The sequence below is a fragment of the Periplaneta americana genome, chromosome 11, assembly GCF_040183065.1.
Source record: "Periplaneta americana isolate PAMFEO1 chromosome 11, P.americana_PAMFEO1_priV1, whole genome shotgun sequence".
NCBI lineage: Eukaryota > Metazoa > Arthropoda > Insecta > Blattodea > Blattidae > Periplaneta > Periplaneta americana.
The window spans coordinates 139,485,228-139,499,805 of NC_091127.1; the positions used below are offsets into that span (position 1 = coordinate 139,485,228).

At 35.4% G+C, this 14,578-nt stretch overlaps 1 protein-coding gene across 3 annotated transcripts in view; it reads right to left on the reverse strand.

Annotated features, from left to right (window-relative positions):
• The window catches only part of LOC138709377 (methyl farnesoate epoxidase-like), a 43,222-nt gene that overhangs the window by 25,192 nt on the left and 3,452 nt on the right, over positions 1-14,578 (reverse strand). For all 3 annotated transcript variants that reach the window (XM_069840113.1, XM_069840115.1, XM_069840114.1), the window contains exons 2-4: positions 14,013-14,116; positions 11,860-12,099; positions 5,174-5,331 (exon numbers count right to left, since the gene is read on the reverse strand). In XM_069840113.1, coding sequence (XP_069696214.1) covers positions 5,174-5,331; positions 11,860-12,099; positions 14,013-14,097 — 483 coding nt within the window. In that variant the 5' untranslated portion in view covers positions 14,098-14,116. The remainder of the gene's footprint in view (positions 1-5,173; positions 5,332-11,859; positions 12,100-14,012; positions 14,117-14,578) is intronic.

A 14,578-nucleotide genomic window follows, 5' to 3' on the forward strand; every position in this document is an offset into this window, starting at 1 on the left:
CTCTCAAAAATATTCGTTTACGTCACAAGACGTTATTGTTATTAAATATCCGCTCAAGACAACCCTAATTTACCAAGCGGTATGCCAGGATTATAGTTTAGTTTTACGGTATCCTATATAAATACATACATACCAACATAGATACATATATACATGCATGCATACATACATACATCATATATACATACATACATACATACTTACATACATACATACATACATACATACATACATACATACATACATACATACATACCGATTACTTACTCCTGACAGCTCAGCGACGCGAAAGAGCGGAAGTAATAGGAAGAGTGGGAAGAGTTCCGGAGTAGAGATAAGGGCGAGCGGTCGGTAAAGGCAAGCGAGTGAATAACCCAAACAACCCTTGGCGTAACCAAATGGACTCGCCTGTCCCACGCGCACATCTCCGGCGAATGTCAGGACTAAATAATTGTACTGTACACACACAGATATATATATATATATATATATATATATATATATATATATATATATATATATATATATATATATATATATACTAATTTTATGTACACAGAACGATGGCTGTACAGTGTTTTAAAGATAAAATTTAACAAACCTCTAAATTCTCTGTAGCAACACGGTTTTTTAACCACTTCAAATAGTGGAGTGCTGTACTAGGTGTTACAGTCCAGGAGATGTGTCTTTAGTTCAAATCTCTTTACTTCAATAATGAGGCAGTCAAACAGAAGGCGTTTCACACTGTGAAGGCTTTCGCGGTAGGAACAAGTAGAGTCTATATCTGCTGGAATGTTGAATCTGTCGAAATAAGTTCCAAGTTTCCCATGTCCAGAAAGAAACTGCGTTGATATGAAAGTAGGTTTGAAGTGATGGCTTTTGAATCGGTCGTGGATTGTTGGGAAGTAGGTGTCTCTTGTTAGTGATCCAGTCGTGCTTGTCGTCCATCTAGTATTCCAATTTTCATGAGTCTGTTGTTTTATTTGTTTCTTGATATGTGATATCGGTTGTAGAGTGTAGGTCAGAGTTTCTGTACTGGAGGCTGCTGCTTTCTCTAACTCATCAGTTCTTTCGTTTCCTCTTACACCAATGTGTCCTCGGAGCCAAGTGAGGCATATGTGCTGTGCGTACTTTTCAAGTAATTCCCTTGCCTCTATCGCTAATGTGTGACGGTTTCACTTGTCAGCGATGCAGTGAAGGGCAGCTTGTGAATCACTAAATATGCGCGCTGTGTTTATATTGTTAATGTACCATTTTATAGATTCATTAATTGCAAGAAGTTCTGCCTGAAAAACGGTGCAATATGGAGACATTTTTAATTTGGTGCAAAATATTTCATTATTCCTGTGATAGACAACAAATGCGCATCATACTTGTTCTTTCAGTTGATTACTTTTGTGTCGTGATCCATCTGTATATATGTGGTAGTCGTGTGTCGAGGAGCAGGTGAGAGGAGTTGTCCTTTTGATGGAATGCTTGGGTGGCCCACTGCTATGTGATCCGCTAACTGTTCAATATTGTGGTTGTTGAATGGAGTAGTGGTGGTTTTTAGATTTTTGTTTAAGTCGGATAATTGAGCTCTGTAGATTCCAGTAAGATCTAATGGTTCAATAGCTGCGATGACTTGAGATGCATCAGATGATACAGTTCGGTAAGCTCGAGTAATCCTCAGTAGAAAGCTTCTTAGGATTTTTACTAATTTTGTTTTGGCCCATTGTTTATGTAGTGTGTCCTGGAAGACAGATGCGTAGTATAGAATTAAAGGTTCAACAGCTCCTCTGTATATAATACGTAGTATGTCCGAGTTCAAACCTCAGGTGGGTCTTCAAGCCATAGAGAGTCCAGATAACAATTTGCCGGATTTAGTTGCTACATAATTAAAGTATGCTCTAAATGTTAGTTTTATATCCAAAACCACAAGAAGTTACTGGAACAAATCTGAAATATGATATAGTATATCTTACTATCATCAGGTGAACAACTTCTTCTTCTTCTTGTTTTAGGACATAGTCCTATGTGTTTTAACTGTTCTATCAATCTAAATAATTATAAACTTTCCTCACACAGTTTTGGTGGTCGTCCTACAGGTCTAATTAAATTTGGCTTTTCCACCAAAGCGATTTTTGATATTATCTATCATTCTTAGAACATGACCTTTCCATCCTTTCCTCCTTTCATTGGCTCATTTGATCACTTTATTTGACATATATTTCTTATTTCCTCATTTGGTTTTTTATCCAGTTGTGTAAAACCTGCTATATTCCTTAATATTTTCATTTCTGTAGTCATAATCATTTGTCTTGTTTTCTTAGTTACTGCTCTGGTTTCAGTAGCGTAGGTTAAAACTGGTCTGATACACGTTTTATGTATTCTTATTTTACTGTTAATATTTATATATTTATTTTTCCAAATCACATCTCTTAAGTACGTAGCCTGATATGGCAGTTGCTTTCCTTGTGTGTGTTATTGCTTCTTCTGATAAGTTTCTGTTTCTTGCAATTTGTACTACGAGATAATTAAAACACATAATCTGTTCAATACTTCTATCATTTACTGCTAACTTACATCTGATAGGTTCTCTAGCAAATGTCATAGATTTTGTTTTCTCAGTGGAGATTTTGATGTTAAATTTTTCGGATGTTAATTGGAATCTATATAATATTCTCTGTAAATTATATTCTTTCTGGGCCATCACGACAACATCATCTGCGTAACTTATTATTTTTATTTCATTGTTTCTTACTCTGTAGCCTGGTACTGCATATTTTGTTTCCTATATGATCTCATCCATTACTACATTAAATAGTATGGGACTTAAGCTATCCCCTTGTCTTATGCCAGTAGCTATATAAATCTTCTTAGTTAGGCTATTATTTACTTTTATTCTTGTGCTATTATCAGCGTTTAATTGTTTAATAATTCTTATAATATTATTCTGCACACTTTTTTCTCTCAATATTTTTAACACATCATTCACTCTTACCCTATCAAATGCTTGTGTCAAGTCTATAAAGCATAAGTATGCTGGCTTATCGAATTTGATGGCCTTCTCAGCAACTTGGCGTAAGATAAATATTGCGTCTATTGTAGATCTATTTTTACGGAATCCTTGCTGTTCCTCACTCATATCAGTCTGAATAATTTCGTTACACAATATTTTTGTAAATAGTTTTTGTATTGAGTTTAAGAGACTAATTCCTCTCTAGTTCTTTGGTTCTGTTTTTGATCCTTTTTTAAATATTGGTACTGTAATGCTTTCTTTCCATTGATTTGGTATTTCCGTGCTAATGTATATTTTCTTAAATATCTGGTAAATTACTTCTATTAATAATGGTCCTCCAATTTTTATCATTTCATTGCTTATGTTATCTAATCCAGGTGGCTTACTGTTTTTCAATTGTATTACTGCTGTTTTAATATCTTCTTTTGTAATGGTTGCTATTGCTTATTGTTCTTCATCTTAGTCCGTTCCTTGATTATTATGATCATTTATTTAATATAATTTCTCGAAATGCATTATCCACTGTGCTGGTGAGTTTGATGGTATTTGTATATACTCATTTATTTGTTTCTTTCTATTTCTTAGCCAGTTCCAAATCTTCTTCTGTCCCCCATATGTCATGTTCCTTATCCATAGAAAATTATTGCCAATAACTTTGTTTTATGTCTTTTATATTAGCATTCATTTAATTCCTTATTATTTTATATTCGTCATAAGTTTTCAATTTATTTTTATAGTCTAGGTATATTTGTTTCTTTTTGCAGCTAGTACTTTGACTTCTTCATTAAACCACGAGTTTGTATATCTCTTCTTATTGTTCACATTAATTTTCCTTTTCCCGATAGCTTCTTCTGCAGTATTAATTATATTATCCCTCAGCTTACTCCGAGCCATTTCCACACTGTCCGCTTCTGCAATCATGTTCGAAGTTATGTTTTCTTCTAGTCTTTGATTATATAAATTTTTTGTTCTCTCGTCAGCTAGGGATTCTATATTAAATTTTTCAATATATTTTGGGGTTTCCTTCTTACACCAGCAAATGGTTTCTCTAAATTTGCCCAGTACTAGATTCTGCTCTGTACCTACATTGGCTGAAGTAAGAACTCTTACGTCTAATATTTTCGTTTGGTGAATACTTTTACTTGTTATTATATAGTCAATTATAGATTTCTGTCCTCTTGTATTTTCGTAGGTATATTTATGTTGTAATTTGTGTTGGAAATATGTGTTATTCATTCGTAGTTCATTTTGTGAACGTAGTTAGATAAGCGTTTCAATGTTTTCATGTTTAGGTTCTTCATTAAATTTGTTCTTCACACCATTTATAATGTCGTCTCCTATTCTAGCATTAAAATCTCCTAGTATATAGATATCTTCCTTTAACTTTATATCGTTTAACGTTTTCTGTAATTCATTATAGAATTCCTCTCTTTCTTCTTTTGGTTTATTAATATCTGGAGCATATACACTTATAATACGTTCAGATATATTTTTAATAATCTGAAGGTGTACGTGTAACAGCCGATCATTTATATATGAGATATTTAGAATGTTACCCTCCAATTTCTTTTATTTATTAATAGGCCAAATCCAGATTGAGCTCTTTCATTCTTATCCTTTCCACTATAAATCAGAATATATTCACCATAATCTACATTGCCTTTTTCCTTTCTTTCTAGTTTCAGATATGGCACATATGTAAATCTTATGTTCTTTAATTCTATCAGAATTTCTTGATCTTTGTTATTTAAAGAGGTAACGTTCCAACAGGCTATCCTTGATATATTTTTTAATTTCCATTTTCCTTTTCCTTTTCTCGCCGGAGTCAACAACTACTTTTTTAATTTAATAGTGTATCTCGTATGTTGCACATAATATGAAACTTATAATAGTTTTCAAGAAAATTTTTCATTTCAGTCATTAAATCCCAGTGCCGCAAGGAATTTTTCTCCTCTCCACCGATCCTTCATCATATGATAACGCAGAAGTCCTGCACTGAAATATCGTATGTAGTTCGGTACATTGCAATAATAAAATGGTGTTGTTGAATATACTGTAAAATAGATTATAGATATTTGAAATTATTACAAAGGCACATATTATTGCATTAAGATATCATTCAGTAAGTACTGAAAGATCTTCTGAAGTACTAACAAAAAGGGCGTGTCTGACCTGCATAATCGGATGGTCCTTCATCTCCTTCACAATATCTTCAACCTGATCTAAGATCAATCCTTCCATTGACGTCTTGCCGAAGCCAAAATTTCTCAGATGTCTTAAAGTAAATCTTCTCTGCTCCACCCAATACGGACCATCAGACATGATGAGACCTAAGAGTATAAAGAGGATCACCTTATCAACGCAAATATCGACGTCCAAACTCGTTAAAAACTCACATAAAATATTAATTAACTTTATTTAAAATACTAGCAAATTTTACATGTTCATAAAGACCTTTATGTGTTGCAGTACTATATAGGCTATTCAATAATGAATACTCATGACTTTTTACTTACTTAGTGCTGAATTTTGAATTTAAATGTTGTGTTACATTGTTAATTGTTGTTGTTTAGTCAACTGTCCGAAGACAAGTCTGAACTTTACAAATGATACCAAGAAGGCATCACTTATGAGGCAACTAGGCCTGAGATAATGGGGTAGGGTGGCCAGTTTCTTTCCTCTTCCATTGCTTACATCGGTGACTATCTAAATATTACACTAGCCAGACTTCAGATGCATACAAACAATTATTGTTCTTCCTCTGATACATACTGTATCTTCAAGTGAGATATACTGCCTGATAATAGATATACAGTACATATCAGCTAGAATCTCAATCAGAAGATACATTGTTATAGGTCTCGCAAGCACGGATTACCGACGGAAGGATTGCGAATCAAACAATGTGATAAGGAAGAGCTGGCGAGAGGAAAGGTCACGAGATAACTTGAATGATATTCAAGAGTACAATCGGAAGAGAAATGACATCGATAGAATCAGTCTTGCGTTGTGACAGTTACATTACGACTTTAGTTTGTTCCATTGTTCCATTGCATGTGAATGCGTGTCTTGTATCGCACGGTATTATTATTTCATTCGTAAACATATGTTGCACGTTTAATTATCTTCGAATTTTTCTCTTGCTACGTTCTTTATTTCCACAACGATGTTCTCATTTGTTCATCTTCTTGGAAGAGACAGTACTTCCATCGGCTCGCACCTCTCTCCCATAGGCGTGCCTACATACACACGTCAAAACAGACAGCAACGCCACCAATGGTTTTCGGTAATCGTTTCTTGCACGAGCTATAACATAACGCCTACTGTCCGTTACTCAGGAGAAGACGAGCGGAAAGAATGTGACCTTATTGACTATCGCTGTTTATTATTATAAACAACGCTCAGATAAGCATCCCAGTAGCCAGGTTATTACTCGTGCAGGAAACATGAGTAACAATGCGTATGGAAATTAAAGCTAAGTTGAACAGAAGGAGACCTACTGTACTCCAACCACGAGAAAGTCTCCAGGGAATGAAGGGAAACGGGATAATGCTGTGAATGAATGTTGATGTCATAAGATGTCATAAGGTCACACACGTGGGTACTCGTATCTCTATTGGCTAGCTCTCACAGCACAAACCATAACATTGATACAGACATATTGTTACTACCCTAGTTACAAAATTAGATCACAGTTAATCTCCTGGTCTTTTAATCTCTTCATACAGGAAATAACATATGCAGGAGAGCGCATGGTTTTTAAACTGACGTTATAACGATAATATTATTTATCTACTTCGTTCCAATAGATGACGCAATAGTAAGCACATTCCTTTCACGGTTGATCTCCTGGTTGGAGAACAGTTAATGTTTCCGCTTACTGCAGTACAAATATTGCTCGTGTTGTCGTAAGTTATCTGTTCACATCCCTTCCTCCTCAGTCCGCTCTCCTCTTCTCCTGAATAACTGACAGTAATTTGTTGTGTAATAATATCACATAACTTATTTCTTTCTTTAGCTTGTGACACATGATCAAGCTGGAATATGCTTCGTTTTACCTTCATGAAAAAACACTAGTCCTGGGGTTCTCACCCATAGTTCTTACGTACGTCTACACGTAGGTACTTGAAAGCTAGATTTGCATAATATATTCGTTACTGGAGGTAAGATAACAGGAAGCCACAATTTAAGTCACACAGAATTTGTATGCACTCAAAGTTGGATTCTGGCGTCTAGTCAGCCCATTTGAGTTGTGTGAATAGAAAGGAAAATTGTGACGGTGTCGTGTATGGTTCCTGTAGTAGCTCAGTCTGTATAGCATTCGTGAGCTAAGCGAAGGGTCCCGGGATCGATACCCGGCCACAGAACAATTTTTCCTTGAAATTATTCAATCCAGTCTTTTGTTCGTATTCTCTACTTCCAAAGAGGTCAAGACATGCAAGCGAACTCCTATTCCGACTTAACATCGAGGGTGGTGGGTATTTTCTCCGGAGATGTTCTGTTTTTTTTTTTTTTTTTTTAAGAATGGACTAAAATGTTTTCCATGTCTTCTTTTTCACACATAATGTACAGATGCAGTCTTCTTCGTCGGTGATAATTTTAAGACGCTTACATGCCCCCAATCTTAGCCACGCCAAACCCACTCTGCTATCTTCGCTACAAGAATTTATGTAGTCACACCTCCCCCAATTTAGCATGAGGTCTGATTGTAAATGTAGTGAGGATTTTTTCCAGACATTGCAGCTCAATCTCTTGCCTCTCAATATGAATTAAACACATCTTCACATTACGCCACATATTTATTTTATTATTTCTTCCTTTTCCCCCACATCCATTTCATTCCTATATTATGCAGATAAATAAATGCACATTACAGTATTAGTGCGCGTTTGGTTCTAATACTGCTTACTCCCGAATGAATTGATGCCCCATGTTACAAATGCAGCCATGAAGTAGGCTATATCTCCAAATAAACGTGAAATGTGTTCATTCTCTCTACACTCTGGAGTAGGATTCATGTGATTTTTTTTTTTTTCCAAAGTTGAACAAACACTTTTCAGAGCAAGTGGTTAAGGCAGCGAGTATCATTCTGAACAACCTATGAAAGTGTTTTCCAGCACTTCTTCTAAACCTGATAGAAAATCTGGGGTAAGTGCATTGCAACCAATGGAAACTACTTTGAGAATGGCAATAAGAATTTGGGGATAAATAATATGAGATTTTCTAAAAACTCTCGATAATTCACTACTAAACTTCTCTCCTTTCTGCAAGAATATTTGTTTTATAGTTCCGCAAGAATTGATGTTCATCCCCTATTATGATATTCTTTATTGTCTGATACTCTTCTTCTTCTTCTTCTTTGCTTTCAGTCTTCATTCCAGTCTCTCTGCTTTAAAAAGGTAAAAGGTAAAGGTATCCCCGTAATATGCCATGAAGGCACTTGGGGGGCATGGAAGTAGAGCCCCATGCTTTCCATGACCTCGGCACTAGAATGAGGTGGTGTGGTCGGCACCACGCTCTGACCGCCTTTTACCCCCGGGAAAGACCCGGTACTCAATTTTATAGGAGGCTGAGTGAACCTCGGGGCCGTTCTGAAAGTTTGGCAACGAGAAAAAATCCTATCACCACCTGGGATCGGACCCCGGACCTTCCAGTCCGTAGCCAGCTGCAGTCTCTCTGCTTTATTTTCTGAAATGTAGGATCGTTGCAGTAGTTACTTTATTCTGAAATATAAATGATTAAGTGGACATATTTGTGGACTAGACAAGGAAAACGGTATAGCCTATGTGCCAAAATGACAAAGTGTGGGAAAACACAAAAAAACTATATACTTGCAAATATTATTTTTTTTTTCAACATAAAGTGTCTCAACATCCAATTAAGTTCCCTGTAAACATATTGAACTGTGAAACAACCCATTACTGACAATATTATGTACTGTAACTGGCTCCCACATTATGAAAGTCTGACAACGATATAAGTGCCATGTATAATTTCCTTGAAAACGGTACAAACAGTCGAGTGATTTGTAAATATTAAAAGGTAGAACACTAACAATTTGAGTTGTAAGTATGAGAAACTGTTTGTTTTTCCTACTGGCACAGGTCCTTATAAAAACCATGGTACTTAGTGTCCATAAAATCTAGCATTGCCAGAAGGTCTGCTTTTAAAGACTTCTTAGGAGTCAGTATAGCAAACGTCCCCAGATTTGTCATAGACTGTAGTGTTCATCCTCTTCTTAGAATCTGACATGTCTTCCGCTGTTCAGAATCACTCAAGTTATTCCTGGTAAAGACCAATATTGGATGATCACAAGCAACTCAAATCCATGATACTTGAGTAATGCGCAATGTTAACGTATTTAGAGCCCTATCAGCTTCTGATTCCACATCCAAGAAGTCACCAGATATCATTGAAATCACTTTGAATGGTTTTCTAATTCTGGCCGACCTTACAATGTCCTGCATCTCATCAGGAACCATGGCTTTACAAATCCTCTCCCTTAGCAGTTGTGTATGGCTTCCCTTGCTGCCGTAGTTTCCTATTTTTACACAGTTCTTTACCTTAGATACTTTTGTAGTTAGCTGCCTGTTATTATCCATGATAAATGCTACGAAACCGCTACATTCACTGCAGATCAACACAGCGAGTAACCCTCCACAGAACATACACTAAGTGGCATTTATATCGTTCATCGGGACTATACTACGGGACTTATATCGAGTGCCATATAGAAGGCACTCGTTTGACTATATGGAAGGATGTTTGGCACATATATCCATTACTATGACATTGGCGCTGCTACATATATCACATTCCGTGACAAAAACAAAATTTGACCTAGAAGGCACTTATACCGTTTTCCATGTCTGCTCCTCATTTGATAATACAAAAAAGAAATGTCTTCTTCTCATATGAAACAGACATATGTACGCCTGCTTGAAACGAATAGTGACTTAAATTTTAGGAGTAGGACATAATAACTGTAGAGTGTAGTTTATAATAAATAAAAATTAAGTCTAGGGGAGAGTCGGGTAGTATCGGACATCGGATAGTATCAGACAGTGCGTTTCTTTCATCTACCACATATGGTAGTACCTGAATGACATGGTTACGTTTCTCTATGCGACATCACAGAAACGTAACCATGTCAATCAGGTACTATCATCGTGTGGTAGATGAAAGAAACTCACTGTCCGATATTACCCGATGTCCGATACTACCCAACTCTCCCCTATATCTGAGACGGACAGTTCTCAGTTACATTCTTTGTATCATAATACCACTAATTTATATTATATTGACATCACTGATATAAATGTTAAATTTCAAATAGAGTTACAGTGTTATATCACATACAGTAAAGTATGTTACTGTTGGGTCATTCCATACAAAAAAGTATGTTTTTGAACCATGATGTCTCAAAAGTTTAAAATATTGCAGTAGGATATTTTTTGTTTTATAAATATGAATTTCAAGCAATATTATATTTATATCTTCCAGAGTTAGGCAGAAATCAGAATTTAAAATATTGGTTTAACAAAGAACACGGTTTTATTCGTTGAAGTTTTCTTACTATGTAAAGGAAGATGGAAACGTGATTTCAATGTAATTCGAAAAAGGAGAGACTTATTTATAAATGCGCTTAAAATGAAAAAAAATATATAATTTTTTAAATAGTTACCCACCGTAAAATAATTTAAAAATATAGAACACAAAATGCAATTCATTTATACAGACGAAAATACATGTGTTTAATTCTTTAGGGCATATTGATTCCACTGTGAAAATTTCAGAATGCTGACTTAAATATCATGTCAGTTTTTAATAAAAATATCTCACCGGAACAAAGGAGCTCAGCAGGTAGACTCTCCCGTCGTACAGAATATTGCGCGATCAGGGTCAGGGAGACTGACGTTTTAGATTACTCATCGGTGCGAAGTCTCGCGAACGCTCCGACCGCCACATATAGCAATCGATTTTCAACCGCCGCAATAAATGTAATAATTTTATTAATTTAATTAGTCACAGGTTTTTTGAGATAAAGTCATAAAACTTGGGAGAAGGATTAGGAATAAGATTTTCTTTAATACGAATGAAATTCGCATGAATTTAATTTGTTGCATTCGAATATAAAACTATTTCTTTTTTTGAATGAGGTGTTTTATGAGCATGCCTTAATATTATTCGGATTAGTTTTTAACGTATTAAAATATGGTTATTCAGGTTTACAATGGCGTATATTTAGTTTCGATGACACTTCATATAGATTGTCAAGAATATTTTGAATTATGGATAACATGTAACTGCCACCCATTTTTCAGTCATTCGTATGACCAAAATATTAGTGATATGGCGGTAATAGTTGGCAGTTAAATTTATCTTCATAATAACATTATTATATTAAAAGCCCATAAAATTTCACGACATCGTTGGCATATTCTTAAAATTTTGTTTGGAATGACCCTGTTGCATTAATGTTGCACAATTGCATATTAATACTTGCAGAAGACTTGATTATTAAAAAAAATGGATTACAAATGTAATCCGCGCGAGTAGTGGTGTCACAAATTTTGGCACAAGTTCTGAAGGGTTAAATAATTTTAATGGAATAGGTAGATAAGGAAAGAGATAATTTATGATGAACTGTATACCTTTTTAATAAATTTATGAAATCCCTACGTGTCGAAGAAAGAAGGAACTGTCATTTGAACTGGGCGTTAGAACAGGACTGAAAAATGAGACGTTAAAGTTGAGATAAAAATCTTGATACAACTTTATATTATTCATCCTACATAAACGGGATACATGCAAATTAAATTGTAAACACGCGTTATGTGTTTAAAATTATAACTTACCAAGCTTCTTGCCGAACGATCTGTCCTTGAAGAAAACACCATCAGGTCTAGCTTGGAACTCTTCCCTTCGCAGGACTTCCAAGATTTCGTTGGGACCGCAAACCGCTATAGCCAGTTTTGGTCCGAGAAAAAGTCCCACCACTGGCCCATACTTACGGCGCCACTCATCAGCCATCGTCACGTGCAACATTTTCATTGGAACGAAGAGAGCGGATCCCAACAGAGGCAGAAACGGCGGACCTGTGGCAGTAACATTTTGTCTTTGGTTTGTGGGCTTTTTACTGCAGACATCTTTTGGTCCTATCCATTTGTACCCAGCCATATGTTGTTCGTTATCAATATATGGATACTGGTACCACAAAATTGGCGAGGATTTATAATTGCTCAGTAATTGATTAACTAGCTGACTTACTCGTGTTAATTATGTATGTCTGTACTGCTTACAGCTGTTTCGGTGCTTCATCACACCATCCTCAGAGCCTACTAGATCTCGGCGTCATCTCGAATTTCACTGCCTGTTGTGTGGGTGCGTTTGATTGTTGAAAAGTGTTGAAAAGTGGAGTCAAATAGTGTGTGTGTACTGAAATTGATCTGTGTGTTGAGACTTTGATTGGGGTGTGTTTTAGTGTGTTTGCATATTTCACAACACAACACATGTAACCACCCCACACAACACAAACATGCTGCATTCAGGACAATGGTATACAGATTACTCAACATACCCATGAGCCAACAACACTACAATGAAGAAATGAACACAATCAAATAGATAGCACAAGAAAACGGTTACAATCCAAACATAATAGACAACATCATAAGAAAGACAAAACAAAAACTTAACAAACACAAAAACACGCAAAACACAACACAAACACAAGAACACAAGAAATACACTACACTAACATATGAAAACAAAAGCACACATAAGATCGCATCTTCATTCAGAAAGCATAAATACAACATATCATACAGAACAGAAAACACACTACAAAGACATCTCAACACACAAAAAACACAAACAAATAAATACGACCACACAGGTGTATACAAACTCATATGTAATAGTTGCGACAAGTTCTACATTGGACAGACAGGTAGATCATTCCAAACACGCTACAAAGAACACATTAAAGCAATAACCAGAGGACACAATACATCTACATACGCCGATCACATAACCAATACTAACCATACATACAATAACGTAAATGCGGACATGGAAATCCTACACATGCAACCCAAGAACAAAAAACTCAACACACTAGAACAATACGAAATATACAAACACACTAAAACACACCCCGATCAAATTCTCAACACACAGATCAATTTCAGTACACACACACTATTTGACTCCACTTTTCAACAATCAAACGCACCCACACAACAGGCAGTGAAGTTCGAGATGACGCCGAGATCTAGTAGGCTCTGAGGATGGTGTGATGAATCACCGAAACAGCTGTAAGCCGCACAGACTTACATAATTAACACCAGTAAGTGCGCTAGTTTATCAATTACTTATATTCAAGTGTTAAAAGTAGTGTAAGCAAGATTCAAAATGAATTGCTCAGTTGTAATTGATATCCGCATGCCAATTGACATGAAGTTTACGGTCAAATAATGCACCCGTATTTTTTAAACTATTAGTTCAGTTACTTTTTTTCGAAAGAAATCTTAATTTAATTAAAAAATAAATATACCTTTTGAAAGTTATGATGTTATAACTATAGCCCGAATATTTATGTAATTAAATATTCTATTCCTTTATATGTAGCAACACAGAAACAGAAAATGTCTACGAATTCAAACATGGACATTGCGGTATTCAAGTTTCATTTAACATACATTTACATATTTCAGTGTATATTAAATAATTCGTATTATATTCAACATAAAAATTGTCAAATATTCCAAATTCTTAACGAAGATCGGAATATAATTTTTATGGGGGTAATTATATTATCCCCTTGGTATTAGTAATTTGTAATAAACCTTGCTAGCAGAAAGGTTAAAGGTCACGGAAATTCGGAAGGAGAAGCCTTCAAACTCTTCACATTACGAACCTAGCAGAATTCAATATGGTCTCAATTGACTGTAGGTCATATCTAGAGGTTTGAGGAGTACTACATTTTTTTATAATTTTATTTACTTACCGGGTGGAAAGTTTTTCGGCTTCATCGTAATCCAGTAGTAAATCAACAGAAGGACTCCAAATCCCAATAGCAACGTGAAGATCATGTTCTTTTCTTCAAGTTCACTGGAAACGAGGATCAACTCATTTCAAATAAATATGTGTGTAAGGCTATATACATACGTATTTATTCGAGATAAATGTAAATGTTCGTCATATATATGTCATGAGAAAATTAATTGAAACAATTTATGCTTATCTCCCGATGGCTATGAAAATCAGTGCTTGATTTTATTTTTTCCTAATTTGTGTAGTATCTCTGCAGAATTTCTCTTTTGCATCAGAATTTTCTCCAGACTCAGTATCTACCGCATTGGAGCCTTTTGTCGTTTAGAGTGGGAAGATATACTTGGTATTCTTGACTCAGTGGCCAAATAATGTATCAAAACTGCACTATTAGCACTTAATGCAACAAAAATGGACCATCTAAACGTATACATACAAAAATGTATTAATTAATGAATTGTACACGCCATCAAGTTGTAATCAGTAGGTACTAAAAAGCAAGAATTCGTATATTTTGTATTG